This window comes from Hesperophylax consimilis, chromosome 19 (genome assembly GCF_061612785.1).
Source record: "Hesperophylax consimilis isolate HC1 chromosome 19, BYU_Hcon_1.0, whole genome shotgun sequence".
Taxonomy (NCBI): Eukaryota; Metazoa; Arthropoda; class Insecta; order Trichoptera; family Limnephilidae; genus Hesperophylax; species Hesperophylax consimilis.
The window spans coordinates 23,158,950-23,183,065 of NC_142854.1; the positions used below are offsets into that span (position 1 = coordinate 23,158,950).

Sequence of the window (24,116 nt, forward strand, 5' to 3'; positions counted from 1 at the left end):
AAAAATAAAGCATTTTGTTCACACCATTGATGAAGTTGTTCTAAATTACTCTGTAAAATTTGACAATCGTATACATTTCGTATTCTTTTATATATTTTTAAGTCGTCAGCAAATATATAATTTTTAAGTCGTCAGCAGACTTATCTTGCAACTCACGCACGGTTTCTTTTTAAAGTTCCGCATCAGTATGTGGATATCAAAACCACAGTGACATATAATTTCAAATAAAAATCATTCATAAACATTATTCAGAATTAATAATTTTAAACAAACATATCAAAACGGAAATATGCCGTCGATCCAATAATTTTAATCAATTTAATGAGAAAAGTGGGAAGCCGTTATTTAGACATTATTTAGAAACACCAACTGTAAAATATCTTAAGAATTTATTTAGCATTCTTTCAATCGTGTGAAAGAACTTCGTAATTTTATGAGCAAACTATGGAATTATACTAAATATTATGACTGATAGTGTTGATATTATGAAAGTCATTAAAATACTCTTAAAATAAAGTCAAACATTTTGGTTCGGTTTATGTATTCATAATAGACTAAAACTTTGCTATCTGTGAGTTAGGGACTGAAAGTTTTGTTGGTGTTATTTTTTCATCTTTACAAATATGTCAGCTTTACAATGGTTCCATGTTAACTCAAAATATGAGAATTGATCGTATGAATTCTCAGAACAAATTTATTCAACACATGACAATTCAACACAGTTATAGCTCATCTTATCACAGATTCAGAACAATACAAACTAAAATTAGTACATTTTTATCACACGGGATTCAGCACACTTTTTGCAGATTCATTTTTACCAATTTTAGCGCTAAAACTTGCCTTCCATTTTAACCCTAGAAAGATAACCTACGCCTCAGAGGCGCCCGCGACGGTAAGAAAACGCTGTCTCTTTCTAATGAGCTCGCGCATCTAGCTGTCCTTTTTCATTAGCTCAGTCGTCGGTGCACAGCGTCGCGGGACGGTCGTTTTTACGCGGTAAGTACCATATTTTTCAAGTTATGACCAGGTAATGCGCTCCAAAGGCGTATGGTTATCTTTTGCGTGACTTTTAGTAAAAGTATAAATTTGTTTATACTTACATTACATGTTTATTATAGGTATTTTATTGTTTGTTTTAGCATGGTTTTTTTAACCTTCATAATGACGAGCCGAAGAATTATATCTGATGATCAAATATTGAGATTTTTAACTGAAGAAGAAGAGAACGAGCATGATGGACATCAGGAGAGTGGCAGTGAAAAAGAAGATCATGTGAGTGAAGATGAAATGCAGAGTGACTATGAAGATGAGTTCATCGATGATGAGGTGCCAGAAGAATTGAATGATACACAAAATGAAGACATTATAACTCCACCAGTATCTTCAGAGCCTGGAAGTTTGGAAACATCACGTCGTGACCGCCGTATAATTGTTCCTGATCGCCGTGTGCTAAGGGGTAAAAACCAACATTGCTGGTCAACAATAAAAGGACAAAGTCGTGGTAGGATATCTGCCATAAATATAATTCGCACAAACAGAGGTCCAACGCGTATGTGTCGCAATGTGTATGACCCAGTATTATGTTTTACTTTGTTTGTTACCGACAAAATAGTGGGTGAGATCGTCCGTTGGACGAATATTGAGATCTCTGTAAAACGTCGAGAAAACATGACCAAAGCCACTTTCAAAGATACGTCTATGACAGAAGTCCGAGCTTTGTTTGGGATACTGACCTTGAGTGCGGCGATGAAAGACAATCACTTGTCTACCGATGAGCTGTTCAATAGTAGTTTTTCAGGAACACGTTACGTGGCAGTGATGAGTAGAGATCGTTTCGATTTCTTGATTAGATGTCTGAGATTTGATGACAAATCTATACGGCCCTCCTTACGTCATGAAGATCCACTTGTTCCCATTAGAAAACTGTAGGAATTATTTATAACTCAGTGTAAACTGAATTATACACCGGGTGAGCACGTCAGAATTGATGAGCAATTATTGGGGTTTCGAGGACGGTGCCCATTCCGCATGTACATCCCCAATAAACCCAGCAAATACGGGATAAAAATCCCTATGATGTGTGATAGCGGAACAAAGTACATGCTAAATGCAATGCCGTATATTGGAAGAGCCACAAACACTAATGGTTTGCCACAAGGTGAATATTATGTAAAGGAGTTGTCTCGGCCCTTGCATGGCACAAACCGGAATATTACGTGTGACAATTGGTTCACTTCGGTTCCTCTCGCGAAATCCCTTCTTCACGAGCCGTACAAACTAACCCTCGTTGGAACCATACGATCCAATAAACGGGAGATCCCCGATAGGCACGTCAATGTTCTGCTTTGATGGATGTTTGACCCTAGTCTCGTACAAGCCGAAGCCCTCTAAGATGGTTTACCTGATATCATCGTGTGATGAAGAAGGTGTCATCAACGCCACAACCGGTAAGCCTGATATTATAATGTATTATAATCAGACTAAAGGCGGGGTGGACACGTTCGATCAAATGTGTTCCTCAATGTCATGTTCAAGAAAAACCAATAGGTGGCCAATGGCTACGCTTTATGGCATACTGAACATGGCATTCGTCAATTCTTATGTCATATACTGTCACAACGTTCTAGCGAAACATGAAAAGCCTCTAAATAGAAGGGAATATATGAAAAAGTTAAGCACTCAGTTATCTGAACCGTGGATGACGGAAAGACTCGAAGCTCCTACTTTGCTCAAGCGTGTGCGAGAAAATATCACCAATATTCTTCCGAATCCAGATGTGCAGAGCTCTAGTAATAATGAAGAAGAACCTCCAGCCAAGAAAAGACGGTATTGCAGCTTTTGCTTAAGTAAAAAAAAAAGAATGTCAATGATGACTTGCGCCAAATGCAAAAAAACAGTTTGCGGCGAACACAAAAAAAATGTTTGCTTTGAATGCCTCTAAACCAAATTTTTAGCAAAATAATTATAGTTTTGACTGATTATTTTATAGTTTATTAGTAAATTAAAATAATTTAATTAGTTTTATATAAAAAAAATATAAATTTGTGATAATATTTTCCTGTAAACAGAATACGGTTAATTTTATTGTTTTTTTCTAGAGGTTTTTTTAATTTAAGTTTAATGTTTAAAATAAATAAATAATTTCAGTAAAAAAGTTTTTTATTATTAGTTCATTAACCACACATTAAAATAATTCCGCTAAAGAAATACATTACCTAGGTATTTAATTTAAAAAAATGATAAATATATTATGCGCCTCTGCAGCGTATGGTTATCTTGTATGTACTACAAAATATGGTTATCTTTCTAGGGTTAAGACTGTTCAGTGTTCAAGCTTGTTAAAACCAATAAACATTTAGAACGTTACACAATAAATATTTAAAACGTACCTACTTTATAAATAATACCAAAATATCGATTGAAAAATGCGCATTTCGCGTTAAAAAAATTCACGTAGGTATTTTGAATAAAATTGATGGATTTCCCATAAAAATTCGCGTTGTCAATGATCTTATAATTATTATCCTGTAAACAAATTTCATTGGAAGGGGGGTGAGGGGCAGGTTTTGATGTGTGCGGAGAAGTATGAAAGAATTTTGATGTTTTACTTTTGACTGGTCTGCGGCTGAGTTGACATCGCGTTTGGGTCCCACCGAGGTGTAGTGTGTTCAATTTCTCGGCTGGCTAAGTCCTCAATCACAACACAAGCAATATTGTCCGCTTACTGTGGTGGTAGTAGGAGATTTTCAAACATTGTCAGGTTATTTGTAACTCGGGGATGATTTTATTTCTTTAAATAAAAAATTATTTCCTCCAAATTCGAAAATTATTTATTGAGGTTTTGACCCACTTGACATAATACATTTAATTTTATCCATTAGGTTAATTACTCGTATAACTAATAGTTTCTAGTAATTTTGCGTAAAAATCACGTACGTCCTTCAAAAGGATAGTATAGATAGTCCTTATAAGAGGACATATATTGGATTCTGCATAGCCGAATTTTATATGTTCTCTTAGAAATTTATTATCATTTCCTAATGTTTTTATAAAATGTATCACCAAATCATTTAAAAAATAATGTTTGAATAATGCTATATGAATATATTTAGTAAATTCGTGCCTCAAAAATCATAGGCTAGCATTACACTAATTGTAAGTTTTTTCGTAAATTTACGACTTCTAGCCAATGGGCGCATTGGATTTTCAAAATGCAAGATGCCCATTGGCTAGAAGTCGTAAATTTACGAAAAAACTTACAAGTGTAATGCTAGCCATACAAGTAACGTAATGAGATATTTTAAAATTCTAGAAATGTATTCTTTCTCCGCGCTTATCAAGAGATTTTGGATTTATATTACATGACTACAAATATTCTATAAATTGTTGGCGGTACCGCAAACCAATCGTGAAGCGTAGATCCCTGCTTGGTCGACAAAGATGGTAGAAGCGCCCACGGTGGCAAATCAGCGAACCAAACTCAGGGGCGGAAGCATTTGAATGTGCTGCAACAGTTTATTGTTATACTGGTGGATACTATATCACTATAATACTGTACTTATATCATTGGGGTTATTTCAAAAATGAAAAAAATGTGCCTTAATGATTTTATTTGTATAATAATGTAAGATATGGAAGGACTTACCCTCCCCAATAAAGACTCCATCGAAATGCTTGGAGTAAGTTTAACAGACCGGCTCGGACAAGGACTCCGGCAAGGACTGCGGTCCGTCTGATTGAAAATCCATTGTTAAAAGACCGATTGCCGTCTCTAATGCACAGACACACTGTCGACATGCTGAGTCTGTTCTACAGGTATTTTGATGGAGCCGGCACTAAAGAGCTTGCAGCATTGATCCTTAATTCACTGGTGCACGTGCGTGAAAGTCGACGTACACAAGCGGAACACCCGTTCAAAGTTGATGTTGGCTTCATGAGAACGGGCCGCTTCTTCGACTCGTTTTTGTGCAAGACGCTTCGCATGTCGGACGAGCTACCGGCATCTGTTTTTCCTCCTTCATATAATCCAGGCCTCTTCAAGAACCGCATAGACATGATAATCATATGCTAATCAAAATGCGTTACATTGATATGCTTGGTGTTACTTTAAGTGACCAGCTAAGGCACGGGGGCTCCATCGAAGCCAGTCAAGTAAGCCCCTCAGAAGCCGGGTGTTCTGTACAGGGCCTTTATACTCTGTGCAGAAACGCGAGTTCCATTTGATAAATTCCCCTTTTTTTTATATTAACTCCACACAGGAGGCCCTGAAGAAAATAATTTCCCTTAGGGCCTATGTCATCTTTGGGGATGCTGTGTGGAGGGTCTTTTTGTGGAGAGGAAGGAGTGAACATGGGTCTTGAAGAGTCCCATGTTGTAGGAGGGAGGAAACACAGAGGCCGGCAGTTCGTTCCACAGCCGAGCTGTTGAACTTAAGAACGAATCGTAGAAGCGACCCGTTCTCATGTGACAAATGTCAACCGTGTACAAATTTGGGCGCGCGTTTGGCGTGTATCCCGACTATGCACCGGTGCCGAAGGGATCAATGACGCTAGTTCCTCAGAGCATCTTCCATTGTAATACCGATAGAACAAGGACAGCACACCTACCTGACGCCTGTGCTCTAAAGATTGCAGTCCGCTTGTTAAGATTGGGGAATCTATCAAACGGACCGCCCGTTTTTGCACAGAGTCAAGGGTTTTTTCAGGTATTTAGGGGCTCCGGACCAGAGATGGCTACCAAATTCGAGAGTAGGGCGCACTTGCGATTTGTACAGGGTCAGCAGTTGTGTACTATTAAAGTATCTGCGGGCCCTGTACAGTACGCCCAGCTTCTGAGAGGTCAACTTTACTCTGGCTTCAATGGAGTCCCCGTACCTGAGCTGGTCACTTATGGTTACACCAAGCATATCAATGGAAGGCCTGTTCGGAAGATTGCTTCCGTTGAAGGAGACTAGATTGTCATTTGGATCCTTTTTAGACGTAATCAGACAGGATTGGGTCTTTGAAACATTAAATTCGACGAGATTATTTTAACCCCAGGAGGAAATACTCTCGAGATAACCGTCCATTCTCTGCTTCAAAGCCCTCCGAGCCGTTGGAGTTTGTGTGCCCTTTGGGGGCTTGTCAAACGAAAAGCTATCATGAACTGTACTGTCATCCGCGTAACAATGAATTGGTGCACATGTCAAAAGGTCATTGATGTGCAACAAAAACAAAGTCGGAGACAGAACTGATCCCTGTGGGACGCCAGCATTTATGAAGTGTAAGGAAGAGGTGAAACCGTCAGCAACCGCCTGAATCGACCTATCCCTTAAAAAGTCAGCAATCCACGTACACAGGGATGCGGGAAGTCCGTAAGAAGGCAATTTGTTGACAAGTCCTCGGTGCCAGACCCGGTCAAAGGCCTTGGATATGTCTATTGCGACCGTTTGGGTCTCACCGTGGAGTTCCAGGCACCGCCCCCAAACATGCGTCACATACGCGAGAAGATCACCGCACGAGCGGTTCCGCCAGAATCCGTATTGACGGTCGTTGATAATTTTGTTCTTCTCGAGGTATGTGAGCAGTTTGTCGTTGATCACACGTTCCATCACCGTGGACAGAACTGATGTGATCGCTATGGGGCGGTAGTTGGCCGGGTTGGAGCGGTCACCTTTCTTTTGAATAGGGTGAATGACCGCTTTTTTCCAACCAGAGGGCACAGTGCCACACTTCAGGGACATTTTGAAGAGCTTTGTCAAAACTGGAACTATTTCCGCAGCACACCTCTGCAATACCAGGGCAGGTATTCCATCAGGTCCACTAGCTTTGTTAACATCGAGCCCCCGTATGACGTGGAGTACATCCCGATGCCGGATCCTCAGCTTTTTCATATAGAAGCCGCAGTGAGGAACCGACGGCAGAACAGCAACTCTGTCGTCGAGGGTCGAGTTTTCCGCAAACATTTTCCCTAATAAGTTAACCTTTTCGGTGGCGGTGTTCTGGTCTGGTAAGAGGTGGCAAACTGGGTTGGCAAAAATTTCGACCTATTGAGCCCGCAAGCGACCAGAATGCTCTGCTGCCATGCGGGCAGGCAGCCAGCTTTTTGCTGATCTGCAGGTCGTGTTCGAATTTTGACCTATCAATGATTGTCTTTGCCGATTTTTTGTATGCTGATCTGCTTTCGGGCGTTCGAGATGTGTTGTAGGCTCGGTAAGCCGCGTTTTTTCGTCGAACTGCTTCGGAGCATTGTCGACTGAACCACGGCTTTGAGCTCACACTAGTTTCTTTAGTAGTCGATTGTATGAAGCCATCCATCGCCGATTTGATGACTTCACCAATCTCCTGGGCACATCTTGAAGGGTCCGAAGTCCGAAAACAAACAGCTGACCACGGAAAAGCGTTGAAGTGAGCCCGCATACCGAACCAATCTGCTGACCTATAGTGCCACACTTTTCTCGTCAGCCTCTCATTGGTTGGTCTGAGGCTAACGGGGATTGATGTCGTCACTAGGCAGTGGTCGGATGATCCCAGAGGCGCTGTGACGTCAATCTTATAACCCTGTGGCACAGTAGTTAAGAATAGGTCTAACAGATTGGAGCGGTGAGTCTGGACATCAGGAACCCTTGTAGGCTCCTGAACCAATTGCTCTAATCCGTAGCTAATGGCAAAGGATTCCGCCTGTCGGCCAGCCGAGTCCATTGGGCCTGAGAACTTCAACCATGGTTCGTTACGAACATTGAAGTCCCCCAGAACAACAAACTCGGCCGAAGGGTAGCGGGGCAAGAGATCATCAATAGTATCGCTCAAATGTTTGAAGAGTTCGGAAGTGTCTGATTCGCTATGGTTCGGTGAGCGGGATAGACATGCGTAGAATCTTGCCGTGCTGGCAAGATTGACGCGCACCCACATTACGTCGAATCTGGAGTTTTCCAGACTCAATAGTCGTACACAGTTGACGTCAGCTCGACTATAGAGGCAGACTCCTCCTTTGAGTCGGAATTTGCTTGCGAGGGTAAAGCCCGGGCAGTCCAGATAGGAGGAGTTTGGCGGCTCGGCTATCTGAGTTTCGGATAGGAAAAGAAGGTTGGAACGCTGGGACAAGAGATGGTAATGGACGGAATTTAAATTTGTGTGCAGGCCGCGAATGTTGGCAAAATTTACCAACAGTTTTGGCCCGCACCGGGGACGCCTGCTACTCGCCGCTGTAACGATGTTAAAATTGTTGTGTTGTATGTTCATGAATTTTAAGTTTTTTTTTTTTTTAAGAGTAGGAGGTGAAAGGAAAGGTCTGGAAAGGAAAGGTATGAGGGGTGGGTAGGAATCTGGGGTTCAGGGTGTCCAGGAGTGATGAGCGTTTGGTTCCAGCCCACCCACTGCGGTGCTAGGCGATAGGCTGGGAGAGTCCGGCTGGAGAGGGCATCCAATGCGCCCCAAACACTGCTGCTGGGTCCCCTCCGGTCACGAACCGGCCCAACAGCAGTGGCGGGGTTTTTTAACTCGCTGATGGGGCAGCCCACCCTTAGTCGTGAGCCTGAGGGTCGGGCCCCTGTACTATCGAGCGGCCCGGACAGCGGTAACCAGTTGTAAAGGGTCTCCCTCAACCAGCATCTCCTAAACGGCCCGCCACGCAGAAGGTGGGCCGACGCACCCGCCACCACCATGAACCCGGGCACCCCTGCTAAGTCACCAAACGTAGCGAACCACTTGGGGTGACCTGTGGCAGAGATGTTGGTCATCCAATAAATGGTTCCCAGGGCGGCGGTACCCATTCCCGCCTACCAAATTAAAATCTTATCCCCTATCTTAACAAACGGATTGCTATCTTCATAGAACAGGCTTCAGGTGGGAATTTTGTCACTGTTCTATCAGTATTTCAGCGTAATTGATCGCCCAACATATGAACACGGTTAAAATTTATCACACGAGTGTGCAAAATTTCCTAATTGTACTGTCAAATGTAGGCTTACGGCTGAAATGCTAGCGCACACTGCAAGAAAACCACTAACGTTAGCTAAATCCAATTCTCAGTGACGGACAATATCAATTACTCAGTCCAGTCCGCGAAAATTTAGGAATGGCCCTTGGCGATAAAAATGCTGTTTAGTAAGATTAAAAACAAATCAAAACACAAGGCACTGTTCAAAATATTTATTTGTACATTAATATATCCATAATATGTATGCATGTAAAAAAACTTATGGGTATGTAATGTTATAAGTAAATATGTATTATGATGATAACAATCAGTCCCTTTGCATAAAACATATTTATTTAACTTAAATAGTTCCACTTCTAATTAAAACATACATTGTAATATACATTTTGCATTAAACTCGTGCGATAGGTTTATAGTAATAATCTCTACATAATATTGACAGACCAGAATAAAATCACCGTGAAAATAATATTATTCTATATAAATTAGTTAAAATAATACTTAATTTTATTCGAATTAATTCTTTTAATAATTTTTGAAGGATATACCCATTAATGAAAGTAAATTTTAATAGTTATCTTTTACAAATGAGAATGTGTGTGAAAGCTATTTATAAACAAATTACATCATTTAAAGAGTAATGGCTTTAACCATTAATTGCATAAAATAGTATGAGAATATTCATGACAACAATATAAACAGTAAATAGGGCTAGGGTACTGAGCCGCCCGGAGTGCAGGTCAAAGTGCTTTCACCCTACTACAAAGAATTATTATAAAAAACCAAAAAATCGGCTAAGGAAAAACATTTCCAATTCGCGTGGTTTAAAACAGGCAAAATGCCAATCCGAAAAGGACTGGGGGAAAAAATTAAACAAATTGAAAATGAAAATGATTGTTAAAAATGGTGTATGGTGTAAAATGTAGGTCACTCAGACCTCAAAATAATACTATCCTTATTTTGCATACCACCATGGCTAATGTACTTACAACGAACTTAAATAGCACACAACAACATCATACAACCAATGATACAAAACTCTGTGATTCTATTATTAACACTCCAGGTTCTCTTACAATATTTAACCAAAATATAAGATCCCTTAACAAAAACTATGACGAACTTTACATAATCGTATGCAACTTTTAAACAGATTTTAAAATTATAATCCTTACAGAATGTAGGATTTCAACCGCTTTTACAAAAAAACACAAAAATAATTGTACTAAATATCACACACTAAATCAAAAAATCAAAATGTAAGCATTGTTGTATACGTAAATAATAGTCTTAACGCCTCTGCATCAGAAATTTATTTAGTAAAAATAAACTGTCTACAAATAATCTTATGCGTGTATTTTCGTCCTATACAGATAACCATCCATACATAACATTACACTATTTATAATGGATCTGGATTCTCACCTAAAAAAACTAACTTCATTCAAAAAAATAATCATAGCTGAAGATCTAAACATTAACATACCTCCTAATGGTCACCCTCAAAATATTGGATACCAACTGATGCTTCTGGAACATGGCATTATAAGCACCATTAATACTCCTACAGGGGTAACCAAAGACTCAGAGTCATATATCGACCACATTATGGTTAAATCAAAAAGACAAATATATATTGCAATATACGAATCGAAAATCACAGATCACTACACAAAAACGATAGGCCCGACTTCCCCAAATATAAACTCAACTTTCCAAAATAACACCGCAAAAAAAAAATTTACTACGTGAACCTTACACAATGTTAAGAAAAACAGACATTGAAACATCTAACAAAAATGAACTCAACAGAAGAAGCATGGAATTATTTTTTAACATGTCTACAAACTCTCATTACCCAAAATACAAAAAGAACACCCACATCTATCCCTCATCGCAAAGTAAGACTTAAAAAATGGATTACTCAAAGCATCATAAATAACATAAAAAAGGGACAAACTACACAAACAAGTTAAACTCAACCCTTATGATACCTCGCGTTATTTCTTCTATAAAGTGTATAAAAATATTTGTTCCCTAACAATACGTTAAGCCAAAGAATTATACTACCGAAAAAACTGATAACAGCAAATTATGACCCTAAAACCGTATGCTCAATTTTGTGGGAAAGTACGCATTCACAGAAGAACAAAGATGATACCATAAAAAAATACTAATTAATTATGAAGAACTCTACTTCCACGACAATCCTTTACGTATCCTCAATTTTATAAACAAGCACTACATTAATATTGGAGTTAGCCTAGCTGAAAATATAAAAACTACGTTGCCTCTCAGAGATATCCAAGAGCCTCAAAACAGTGCAACAAACATCAGTAGTGAAAATTACAACAGACATTTCAAATTACATAATGTAACGCTAGAAGATACCAATACAATAATTCAATCAATAAAGAATGACACAACTACAGGACCGGATGATTTAGATTCTAAAACTATCTTGACACTTAGTTAACAACTACTTAAACCACTCACATACTTAATTAATCTTAGTCTAAAAGAAGGAATTTTCCCTAGATTACTAGAAAAGGGTTTTATTATTACAATTTTTAAATCAGGACCAATAAATAATGTAAACAACTATAGACATATTACGCTACTAAATACCATTTCGACAATTCTTGAAAAAACAGCTTCAACACTATCTGGAAACAAAACACATACTCTCGATCAACCAACATGGCTTCAGGAAAAACAGGAGCACAGTACATGCAATAGCTACTGTAACGGACTTCAATACAAAAAATCTAGACGCTAAGAAAAAAGTTATATCTTTTTACTTAAATCTATGTAAAGCCTTCGACAGAATTTCAAACAAAAAACTATTCAAAAAGCTAAAAAACATAGGAAATAATGGAATAGAATTCGATCTTATTAAAAGCTTCATGTCTGACAGAATGCAACAACTAAAAATTGACAGCAAGACAAGTTATCCACTTTTAATCACGTACGGAGTCCCACAGGGGACTATAATTGGCCCTCTATTATTCCCCATCTACATAAACGAATTATGTGAAATTGTAATGTACGTATAGAAATAAACCATAATAAAGTATATATATATATATAACAAGGTTCAGTGTGACAATTACATCTGTCGAAAAAGTCAAAACAATAAACACAAAACACACTTGAATTGATTTAGTTGTAATGTTGATGTTTTACCAGCAGTGGGACTCACATGACTTACAATTACTTTTTAGAGGTGTGTTGACTAGTCATTATGTTGGGTTAACATGCATAGCTGAATAAAATATAATATATTTTCCTTACTTATTTTTACATTTTCATTTTTATCTCTTTTCTAAATTCACAACATTTACAGTATCGGAAGCTAATGGATAATAAATGAAAAAAATAATAACTATAAAAATTACACATTTTCCTGTTCAAGTCAAAATTTTGAAATCCACAAAAAAATTGCAGGTAATAACAGGAAATATGTCTAGTTTGGAATTAATAGCGACCAGGCATGCATAATTGCAACTTGAATTCACATGTAACCCCTATTTATAATAAATTAAGTCTATTAATTAATCTTCTCGGATGTGGCGTGCAGAGTTTAACTACGTTTTTCCAGTTTATATGCATATTTTAGTATGCCTACATCGGCAATTATTTATATTATTATTGTGAGTATTTAAAAGAATGTTATTGTGCCATGAACCAAAAGGAAAAGAACGACAATAGATAAATCGTAGCATTACTATAAATTTCTGCCATCTGATAGTTGTATGAGTATATACAAGCGTATATAAAAAAGCACGATTCTTAATTTTGCTTATTTGACTAACCAAAACAAAATAAAGATTTGCAAGAAGAAACTTTATTGCTTACATAGGTGCTTAATAATAAAAGAAGAAAAAAATAAATATGAAATTTTTTTAAATTTTAAATAAGATTTTAGATAATTAGTATAGTATGTATGCGTAAGTGTACTGTTAAATTTGAGTTCCGTGAGCAGGAGTAGTTACAATGGGCACATGAATAAGGTTTTTCTCCAGTATGGGTGATTAAGTGCCTTTTTAAATTAGAGTTTTGTGGAAAGAGTAGTTACAATGAGGACATGAATAAGGTTTTTCGCCAAAATGTGTGCGTAAGTGCACCGTTAAATCTGACTTATGTGAGCAGGAGTGGTTACAATGGGGACATGAATAAGGTTTTTCGCCAGAATGGCTGCGTAAGTGAAGTGTTAAATGTGATTTTCTTGAGCTGGAGTAGTTACAATGGGCACATGAATAAGATTTTCACCAGTATGGGTGCGTAAGTGCACTGTTAAAGCTGATTTTTGTGAGCTGGAGTAGTTACAATGGAGACATGAATAAGGTTTTTCTCCAGTATGAGTGATTAAGTGCCTTTTTAAACGAGATTTTTGTGAGCACGAGTAGTTACAATGGGGACATAAATAAGGTTTTTCGCCAGTATGTGTGCGTAAGTGCACCGTTAAATCTGACTTACGTGAGCAGGAGTAGTTACAATGTGGACATGAATAAGGTTTTTCTCCAGTATGAGTGATTAAGTGCCTTTTTAAACGAGATTTTTGTGAGCAAGAGTAGTTACAATGGGGACATGAATAAGGTTTTTCGCCAGTATGTGTGCATAAGTGCACCGTTAAATCTGACTTACGTGAGCAGGAGTAGTTACAATGGGGACATGAATAAGGTTTTTCTCCAGTATGAGTGATTAAGTGCCCATTTAAATGAGACTTTTGTGAGCAAGAGTAGTTACAATGGGGACATAAATAGGGTTTTTCGCCAGTATGTGTGCGTAAGTGCACCGTTAAATCTGACTTGTGTGAGCAGGAGTAGTTACAATGGGCACATGAATAAGGTTTTACTCCAGTATGAGTGATTAAGTGCCTTTTTAAACTTGAGTTCCGTGAGCAGGAGTAGTTACAATGAGGACATGAATTAGGTTTTTCGCCAGCATGTGTGCGTAAGTGCACCGTTAAATCTGACTTGTGTGAGCAGGAGTAGTTACAATGGGCACATGAATAAGGTTTTACTCCAGTATGAGTGATTAAGTGCCTTTTTAAATTTGAGTTCCGTGAGCAGGAGTAGTTACAATGAGGACATGAATAAGGTTTTTCGCCAGTATGTGTGCGTAAGTGCACTGTTAAATATGATTTGCGTGAGCTGGAGTAGTTACAATGGAGACATGAATGGGGTTTTTCTCCGGGATGTGTCTTCAGGACCATTATTACATCTGGAAAAGATGGCAGATAAAGCTCAGTATGTAGGTATCGAAACGATAAGATTATTAAAACTGATTCAGAACAAAAAAAAACCATTTTACCTGCAGTCTCTGTATACTTAATACTTTCAGAGTGCTCTAAGCATTCCTTTTTAACATCTGGCAGGTCTATGTCTATTTCCGTATAAGGGATTATTCCTACATCTTCTTCTCGGGGTCCTGGTTTTTCCTTAATGGGTTCAGTCTCCACTTTAATGCTACCTGAAACAGAACAAGAACAAAATGTTTATTTATTTATATATAAAGACATGAGAGCTTTGTGTGTGATTATTTGTTTCCGATTATATATCCCGGTTATATCTTCCCCATCGAAAAAACTAAACCGTTCCACACACCTTTCCACAAATGATTATATGCAAGTGCATTATATAAGGATTATAAATACAAAACAATACAAGAACAACAAGTCAACCCACCAGAGATCAAATGGGAAAATAATTCACCGACTCCAGATATTTTCATATCAGAGGGTTCGGCTCGGTAGAACTCCTAACTGTACCTATAAATCCTACTGATCCCTCAAAATAAATATTTAAAAAATCTTTCATTATCCTACATGTATTTAAAATGACTAGATTTTTTCATTTTTATAAATAAATTCTTTGAAAAATCTAATACGCCTAATTTTTGAATGAGAGAGGTAGGTATAATGCCGGAGCCGAAAAACCAAATGGTTATTTATTTATTTAAACGCCATAAAATGGCATTTACAATAGAGTGATTACAGAACAAGTAATGTGTACACAAAAATATTGTTGCAAGTGATACAGTTGTTAATAGAAGTGCAGTTAAACAATAGGTACATAATTAAAAGAAATATCTACTAGTGTAGTAATAGTTGCATGAATACTAGGTTTGTATAAGACCTGACATAAATCGAGATACGAGGTGTTTATGATGATTTATTATTATTAATTTCAACGCCCTGGTGGGCTTTTACATAACAAGTTTTTTACATAACAAGCTTTTACATCACATAACATACAGAAACATTTTTAAATGGAAAAAGATAGACTATAAAAAAATAAATAAAAGTAAACATAATATGAAAGGTAGGTAGGTGAATAGATAAGTTAAGGTAGAGTTAATTCATTGCAATAAAAGAGAAATAAACTAGTAGGTATGTTAACAATTACAAAATTACATGTGAATGGCTAAATGTGATACATAACAAAAATTTTTTGTTTGTTCTCGCTTTGACGGCTTTTACATGCATGAAAGACATGAGTAGGCACAACACAGGTAGGTATTAGTATACGATAAGTGAATCGTATATTGTATAAAGGAGTTCAACCAGCAAATACTTATTTGGGCTCAGGCTACAGTACATTCAGCAATTATAATTGTCACAATATAACACAAAACATAATTACAAACATACTCGAAGCATACCGGTTAGCAGTGGTGTAAAACATTTTCTAGCGATTTATAAAAGTAGGTAATATTCTTGTAATTTAAAATACATAAATTGTTTTTTTTTTGTTATTATAAATGTACGTTAGTTTGTTATTATTATGACAAAAATAAAAGGTACACAAAAATTACATAGAAAAAGAAGTAGGTATATACGATGAATAGTAATTAATATAAAGTAAATTCTATTAAGGCCTAGAATGTTATAATAACAGAGAATATTTTATTTGAACAGAATAGTATAAAAACGTGATTTTTCACATGTATAATCTAGCAAAATATTAGAATAGAGTAATTAGTAGTGAGTTTATTTTTGCCTTCAAAATTAATTCTACTTGGAATAGCTGGGCAAGTATTGCAATTTGGCTTTAGTAAAACAGGGCTGTCAACGATTTTATAATACTTTTGGATAAGAAATAATATGTTGTTTTGTTTCCCGACTATGCACCGGTGCCGAAGGGATTAATGACAATAATTCCTTACCAGTAGAACAAGTATGGCATTTCCACATCACGCCTGTAATCTAAAATGTAGTCTTCCATATATTTTTATAGTCTGAGAATGACAAATTCTTTTAATCTTATTTCCCGAATCTGTGTATTTTCTTATTTTTTCAGAAATAGATTTTTTAATATTACAGGAATCTGGAAAAGCGAAATCAATTAGAGAGGTTATTTTTTTAAATTTTGTCATGTAAAACTATATCGGGTCTATTATGACTAATCGTTCGGTCTGTTAGTATAGTTTTATCATAATAAATTATATAAAATAAATTTTCTAAAAATGAATTTGGTTCGTATTCATAATATGGTACTATATTACGGCAGTCAATCAAGTTATGTTAAATTACCAAACTTTAGTGAATTATTTTTGAAACTTGATTGTGCCTAAATGTATACTCGGACGGCGCTAATACAGAACATCCCGATATAATATGTTCTATAGTTAAGATAATTGTCTTGGTTTATCATGTCGATTTATATTTGAAATATGGATACGGGGTGCGTTGTTGAAATGTTATCTATGTATAATATCAATGTTACATTAAACTAGCTTCGAAGTGAAATACCGTCAATATGACGGGACATTATAATTCAAAATTAGAAAATGCAAAATAAAATAACTTAATGTTAAATTATTTTAATTACATAAGAAGTTATTTACCGTTTGTTTGTATAATTCATACAAACTCTTTAATTTGAAAACGACATTTAAATTCAAATCAGGAGTTGTGGAGTTCATTGAACCGGAGTTACAAAGACACACAATAGAATTTCGAATTTTTCGCTATACAGTACCTGGCCTCGGCCGGGCTTCGCGCAGAGTTTTTTTAAATTATTTTTAACAGTTATTTTAATCTTAAATTCGACTTCAAGTGTGCAGAAATTCTCCAAGAAGTTTCAAAATTGAAGGGGTGAGAAAAGGGGATAGGGATAAATTTTCTAAATCTCTTGTACACAGTCGTCTTCTTATTGTTTAAATGGTCAAGTGTGCAAAATGTTATCAATCTCGGAATTAAACAGTGGATTTCAAAATCAGACTCTCTTATTTATATAAACAGATGTAAATATGATAGATAGGTTCAAAATAGGTAAAGATAAATAGGTTTTGAGTAATCTGAAAGTATGTTGCCTGTTGTATGCTGATGATGCGGTGCTAATTGCTAATAGTATGTATGATCTACAGTCTCTCGTGTCTAGGATGAACGAAGTATGCATAAGAACGAGTTAATGATGAATATAAGTAAGTCTTAAGTAATGGTGTTTGAAAGAGAGAGTACGAAAACAGTGTGCAATGTAGCTGTGAATGAGGAATACTTGGAGCAGGAGGATGAGTTTGTGTATTTAGGAAGCTTGTTTACGAGAGATGGGAAGGCTGACAGAGATAATGAAAGAAGAGTAAATGCAGGTAACTCCATTAATGGAGAACTGAGCGCAGTTGGCGCTAACAAAAAATTGTCCAAAGAAGCGAAGTTAGCAGTCCACAATGGAGTGCTGGTACCTACCCTGATGTATGGCAGTGAGGCATGGAACTGGCAAAGAAAGGATGAAAGTAGATTGAATGCTGTTGAAATGAGATCCCTGAGGCGTAAAAGTGGTAAAACCATGTATGATCTTGTGAGGAATATGGAGATCCGCAAAGAGTGCAAGGCTGATGTAAGCGTAATGAGTAAGATCAAGAAAGGGACGCTTAGATGGTTTGGGCATGTAGAGCGAATGAGCGAAGAAAGGAGTGTAAGGAGAATATACGATGCAAATGTGAATGGTTGCAGAAGTCGGGGATGCCCGAGGAATACATGGCAGGACCAAGTGAATCAGATACTTGAGTCGGGCCATGTCAAGAGTCAGAATAATAGAAGAGTATGTATGAGACGATGTATGAATGCGAATGAGGGAAGGAGTGTGTGCCAAGACCAAGTTGTTTGGCGGTCCGTCCTCTCTGCCTACCCCTGCGGGGAAACGGCGTGATGGTTAGTTAGTTTTTTTTTTTAGGTTCTAAAATTCAAAATTTCAATATTCAATAAATCAAAACAATAATTTCCTATGAAAACTCAATTAATTTAATGGTGTGATACTTTCGTACTGCATATATATTTTTTTGCAAAAATTTTGGAATATGTTTTGTCGACCGTAGTTGTGAATTTTTAGTTTTGAGACTTTGTATTGGGAAGTATTAATTAACATTTGCCATGCTGTAGAACATTATAAAAAGTATTTAAAATAAGAAAAGCATTAAAATAAGGCTTATTTAAATTCCTATTTACCATATCTTCTGAGTATCATTCGTAAAGTGTCATAAACTGTATTAATCTACTAACGACTGGACAAAATAACAAGGTTAAGTGTGAGAATTAAATTTGTTGAAAAAGCCAAAACTAACACAAACACACAAGAATTAATGTAATCGTAATGTTGATGTTCTACCAGCTTCAGGAGTCACATGACTTTCAATCATTATTTAAAAGTGTGTTGCATTTTAATTATGTTGGGTTAACATGGAACCCTAAAATACATAACTAGGTATATGACAATTTTCTGTTTTTCCTTACTTTAATTTTTCTCTTTTTTCTAACCATACACTATGTACAATTTCGGAAACAAATTGACAATAAATTAAATAAATAATAACTACAAAAGTTACACATGTTTCCATTTAACTTACAATTTTGATTGTTTATAATAGTAATTATGTCTTGTTAGGAATTAAAAGTGACCAAGCAAGTATAATGACAACTTGAATTCACATCGAACCCCTATTTATAATAAATTAAGTGTATACACATATGTTTACCATAATACATAAAAAGAAATGTCGAAAAAAGTAATAATAAAAAGAAGATTAAATTTGAACCGCTCATTGTAGTGCGAAAATTTTGCTTGTGCAATGATGGAGAATATGTCTAGCAGAGTTAAGAGACGCAATGCCTGCTTATGAACCAGACATTTATCTACCCTTTTCCAGTTTTTTTACAATATTAAGTCAGTTGATAATCAGTTATGTAATTAAGTTCCTATGACTACTTCCACAATTAATTATATTTTAATAATTAGTTGCGTGAGTATTATATAGAGGCCGTGAGGCCGGCATAGTCCAGGTAATTAAGTTCCTATAACTACTTCCACAATTAATTATATTTTAATAATTAGTTGCGTGAGTATTATATAGAGGCCGTGAGGCCGGCATAGTCCAGGTAATTAAGTTCCTATAACTACTTCCACAATTAATTATATTTTAATAATTAGTTGCGTGAGTATTATATAGAGGCCGTGAGGCCGGCATAGTCCAGGTAATTAAGTTCCTATAACTACTTCCACAATTAATTATATTTTAATAATTAGTTGCGTGAGTATTATATAGAGGCCGTGAGGCCGGCATAGTCCAGGTAATTAAGTTCCTATAACTACTTCCACAATTAATTATATTTTAATAATTAGTTGCGAGAGTATTATATAGAGGCCGTGAGGCCGGCATAGTCCAGTGGTAACGCATTGGACTGCCATTCCGAAGGTCGCGGGTTCGAACCCGGCGTGCGCAAATAAATTTTATTTGATTAATTTGTGTTATTTAACAATTAATTAATTAAAATAATATATAGTATATTTGCGGCACGTTCCAGAGTGGAAGATACTACCAGTATCGCCCTGGTGTAAGACCACCATTCAGAATTGAAACGTTGCTCCAAATGGCTTAAGCCGTGTTTAGTGACTAGATCTGAATAGCCAGGTACTTCCCCACCTTCCTCTTTCCCTTCCCCACTTACCTTCAGCCTCACAAAATCCCCCAATTGGGGATGCCATAGTCTCACTGGCTCCAGACGGGAGCAGTTGGGACTCTTGTGAGGTATTCACTATAAAAAAAAATAAAAAATAAATAAAATATATACGAATATGTAAAAAAGTACGTTTCTAATTTAAGCTAATTTAATATATCAACACAAAATTAAGATTTGGAAGTAGGAACTTAAATACCTATATGGTACTTAATTATATAGTACTTATAAAACATAAAAAAGTTTATAAGATGTTCTTTTCAAATTTCAAATAAGGAATTAAACAATTAGTCCAGTACGGGTGTGGTAAGTGTATCGTTAAATCTGACTTGTATGAGCATTAGTGGTTACAATTGGAACATGAATAAGTTTTTTTTCCAGTATGGGTGCGTAAGTATACCGTTAAATTTTACTTGCGTGAGCAGGAGTAATTACAATTTATTTATTTAATTTTTATTTATATAATATTTATAAAAAATTGAATATGTACTGTACATGAACTAGGTTTTAAGACTAACGCAGTCAAAAGTATTTTTGTTATTTGTTTTTGAGGTGTTGTGCCGTGTTGCGTTAACGCCTTCTTTAGCCAACTTTTCCGACAACGTTGGCTAAAGAAGGAGTTAGCGCAACACGGCATTACACCCCAAAAACAAATAACAAAAAAAGGTTTTTCTTCAGTATGAGTGAGTAAATCCATTTTTAAAAGTGATTTGTGTGAGCAGGAGTAGTTACAATGGAGACATAATGAAGGTTTTTCGCCAATATGGGTGCGTAAATGTACCGTTAAATCTGACTTCTGTGAGCATAGGAGGTTACAATGGGGACATGGATAAGGTTTTTCTCCGGTATGGGTGCGTAAGTGCATTGTTTAATCTGATTTGTGTTTGAGCAGGAGTTACAATGGAGACATGAGAGAGGTTTTTCTGTATGTGTCTTCGGGATCATTATTTTATTTGGGAAAGATGGCAGATAAATCTCAATAAGTCGTATATCTATAACGAAATAAACGATAAGATTATCAAAACTGATTCAGACCGAAAAAATGTATTTTACCTGCAGTCTTGGTAATATTTTCAGAGTGTTCTAAGCATTCTTTTTTCACATCTGGCAGGTATATATCTATTGCTGTATAAGGGATTCTTCCTCCATCTTCTTCTCGGGGTCCTGGGTTTTCCTTAATGGGTACAGTCTCCACATTAATGCTACCTTAAACAGAACAACAACAAAATGTTAATATATATCATGAGAGCTATGTGCATGATTATTTGTATTTATTGTTAGATTGTTTTATATAGTTCAATCAAGATCCTACTGATAATATACTTGCCGACTTTGCAGTAGCTAAGCCAATTCAAATTCCCATAACATAAAAATTAATAATCGGATTGGTCTATTATGTCGATTTACATCTGAAATATGGATACGATTGTAAGTTTTTGAAATGTTAATTAATCTATGTCTAATGTAAACGGTACATTAAACTAGCTTAGACGTGAAATACAGTGAAAAACATGGAACATTGTGATTGAGATTTGGAAAATAAAATAACTTCATGTTAATTTATTTTAATTATATAAGTAGGTTCTTTACCATTTGTTTGAATAATTAAAACAAACTCTTTTGAAAAAGACACTGAAATTCAAAGCATGAGTTCAAGAGTTCATTGAACCAGAGGTTAAGAGAAACACAACAGAATTTTTTTGTATTTTATAAATTTTTACTACCATACTAGGCTCATGCCCGTAATATGGTAATCGTATGTGATTTATGTAAGAATAACAGTAATAAAACATAACGGAAACAGAAATTGTCATGGTAAAACAAAACAGAATGTTATGGTCAAACAAATCTTATGTTGGACATCGAGTGTGCAAAAATTCTTCAATAAGTGTCAACATTCTACAGGGGTGAGAAAAGGTGAAAGGGATAGATTTTCAAAATCTCTTGTAGATAGTCGCCTTCATCTTGTTTAGAAGATGAAGTGGGGAAAATGTCATCAATCTCGAAATAAAACAGTAGTTATCAAAATCAGACTCACTTCTTTACACAGACAGATGTAAAGATGATAGATAGGTCCACATTCAATAAATCAAAACCATAATTTCCTCTAAAAACAGAAGATTTGTGAGTAGCAAGTAGGTACGTAATATAAACCATTATTTTAAGTGTGATTTTTATATATCCAATAAGGAATTATGCAATTTTCTTCAGGTAGGTAGGTACCATACTATTGATTATTCCAATTGACAGAATCTAAAATGGACACCATCTTGAACTGGAAACGGAAAGTACAAACAAATTTACAGACGTACATAAATGCTCAACGGTCGACTTAAAGCAGAACTCCGCTTCGCTCTTTGGAGTAGATTAATTTACTTCAATAATAAAATATGACGAGGCAACATTTGACGAATTAAGAACTGTTTGCGAGCATAATAAGTTAAACGTTTTCTAAGTTCATCAGTTGCGTGCAAAGCAATATTCCAAAGGTAAAATTTTGAAGTGAAATAACACAGAACTGCGCTATATAATTACTATAATAATGATTAAAAGCATGGAAGACAAGAGGGGAAGTAAAGAACAAGCAGTTGTTCTGATTATTTGCATCGGAAACACTTCTGTGATATGCAATGCAACTTACTATTTGGCTGAACACTCCCGGCATTCTGCAAACATTCTTTTTTCACATCCGAGAGGTGGATTTCAACATCCCCATAGGCCATTCCACCTGAGCTTTCTTCCTGTGACCATGGTTCAGTTTTGATGGAAACACTCTTTGGGTTGGAATCCATGGCACTGCTGTGATGACGTCCTGTTGTGTAATGATAATTATTCTCAGCTAAAAAATAAGAAAGGAATCTAACAAAACCTCTCTCAAAGACTGTCGTGTTATGTCGCGAATGCTGATTAAACTAATCAATCAGGTATTAAGCTATATATTCCTACAATTAACAAGCACCAATTTCAGAGTTTAAGTGTTACTTAGTTAGTACAAATATAACCTATTTACATACAGGGTAAAGCACGACGGTCAATGACGGTCAATGACGGTCAAGCCGTTGAACAAACGTCATCAAAAAAGACTGTAACAAAAACTCTCTCTTTGAACAGTTCATATTAAAAATAATCAACACTTGTTTAAAACCGCTATTATTTTTCAAAAAAAACAATATGTTTCGTAAGCAATGCTTACTTCTTCAAAATTAACTTAATTAATGGTTCCACAAAAAAGGTTTGCTGTTTTTGAATTAGCGAAAATGACTTATGTGATGTTCAAACAGGGTCAAGGTTAGATGAACTTCCTAATCGCTTGATTTTAATGTTTGACAGCGGCCGTAAATGAACAATAAACAAACTCATGTACTCTCTTTTGTCTCTCGTGTTATATAGCGAATGCTGTTTAAACTGATCAATAAGGTGTTGAGCGATATAATCTTACAATTAACAAGCACAAATTTACGAGTTTAAGTGTTACATAGTTAATATTATAAAGGTCTTACTTACATACAAGGCGAAGCACGGCGGTCAATTGCAAGATATTGAAGAAACCTCTTCAAAAAAGTAAAAGCATTTCAATTTCAATTATTGTGTGGTTCATATAATATTACTTCAGAAAGACAGAGCAACAATTATATACGTTAAGGAAGCAAAAGCAAAGGAGACACAATAGTCGGAGACCTGACGTTTCCATCCGTAGAGATGATCGATGTTCCAGGCCCGGTTCCCGGTTCCGTTGCCGTCACTGGAACCGTTATTATTTATGTCTGTGGAACTGGTACATTTTTGCACTATTTATAATAAAATTAATAAGTGACTTCTCTTCAGGGGCGTATGTCTGACCTTGTAACCCTGATGGAGGAGTTATCCCCAACCCAAATTATTTTAGACAAAGCTGTTGTGGCTGAAAGCTCAGATCTCAATGGCTCAGAGCAAAAATGTAGTTTGATCTCTCGCTCACTGCCATAGCGAATTGTGTAACAGAAAGAAAAGCTAAGCATGGGTTATGCTCCGATAAAAATTAACGGTAATTGCCAAGACGCCATTTCGAAGGTTGAAGTCAGTTGAAATTTTTAGGGTAAATATTTTAAATTTTCTTTCACCCTTCTAAAAATAATGTTGCGTGCTAGAATTCTTCAAGGTGATAAATTAATGTCGTGTTGTGTTAAAGGTTGCTCAGTCGGAGTCGATAATCCGGTGCTAGCAAGAAGCAGCAAGAAATACATTTGTTTGTGGGTGTCAT

General features: G+C 36.2%; 1 protein-coding gene across 1 annotated transcript; it reads right to left on the bottom strand.

Annotated features, from left to right (window-relative positions):
* Window positions 1-8,960: 8,960 nt before the first annotated feature.
* LOC149415018 (uncharacterized) lies at window positions 8,961-23,476 on the bottom strand. The gene is made up of 8 exons (XM_089642976.1): window positions 23,381-23,476; window positions 22,518-22,715; window positions 20,930-21,082; window positions 14,236-14,394; window positions 14,018-14,145; window positions 13,464-13,645; window positions 10,406-10,483; window positions 8,961-8,970 (listed from the first exon to the last, which is right to left on the bottom strand). The coding sequence occupies exons 2-8, from the start codon at window positions 22,666-22,668 to the stop codon at window positions 8,961-8,963; spliced, it is 861 nt and encodes a 286-aa protein (XP_089499102.1). The 5' UTR covers window positions 22,669-22,715; window positions 23,381-23,476.
* Between the last annotated feature and the right edge of the window lie 640 nt (window positions 23,477-24,116).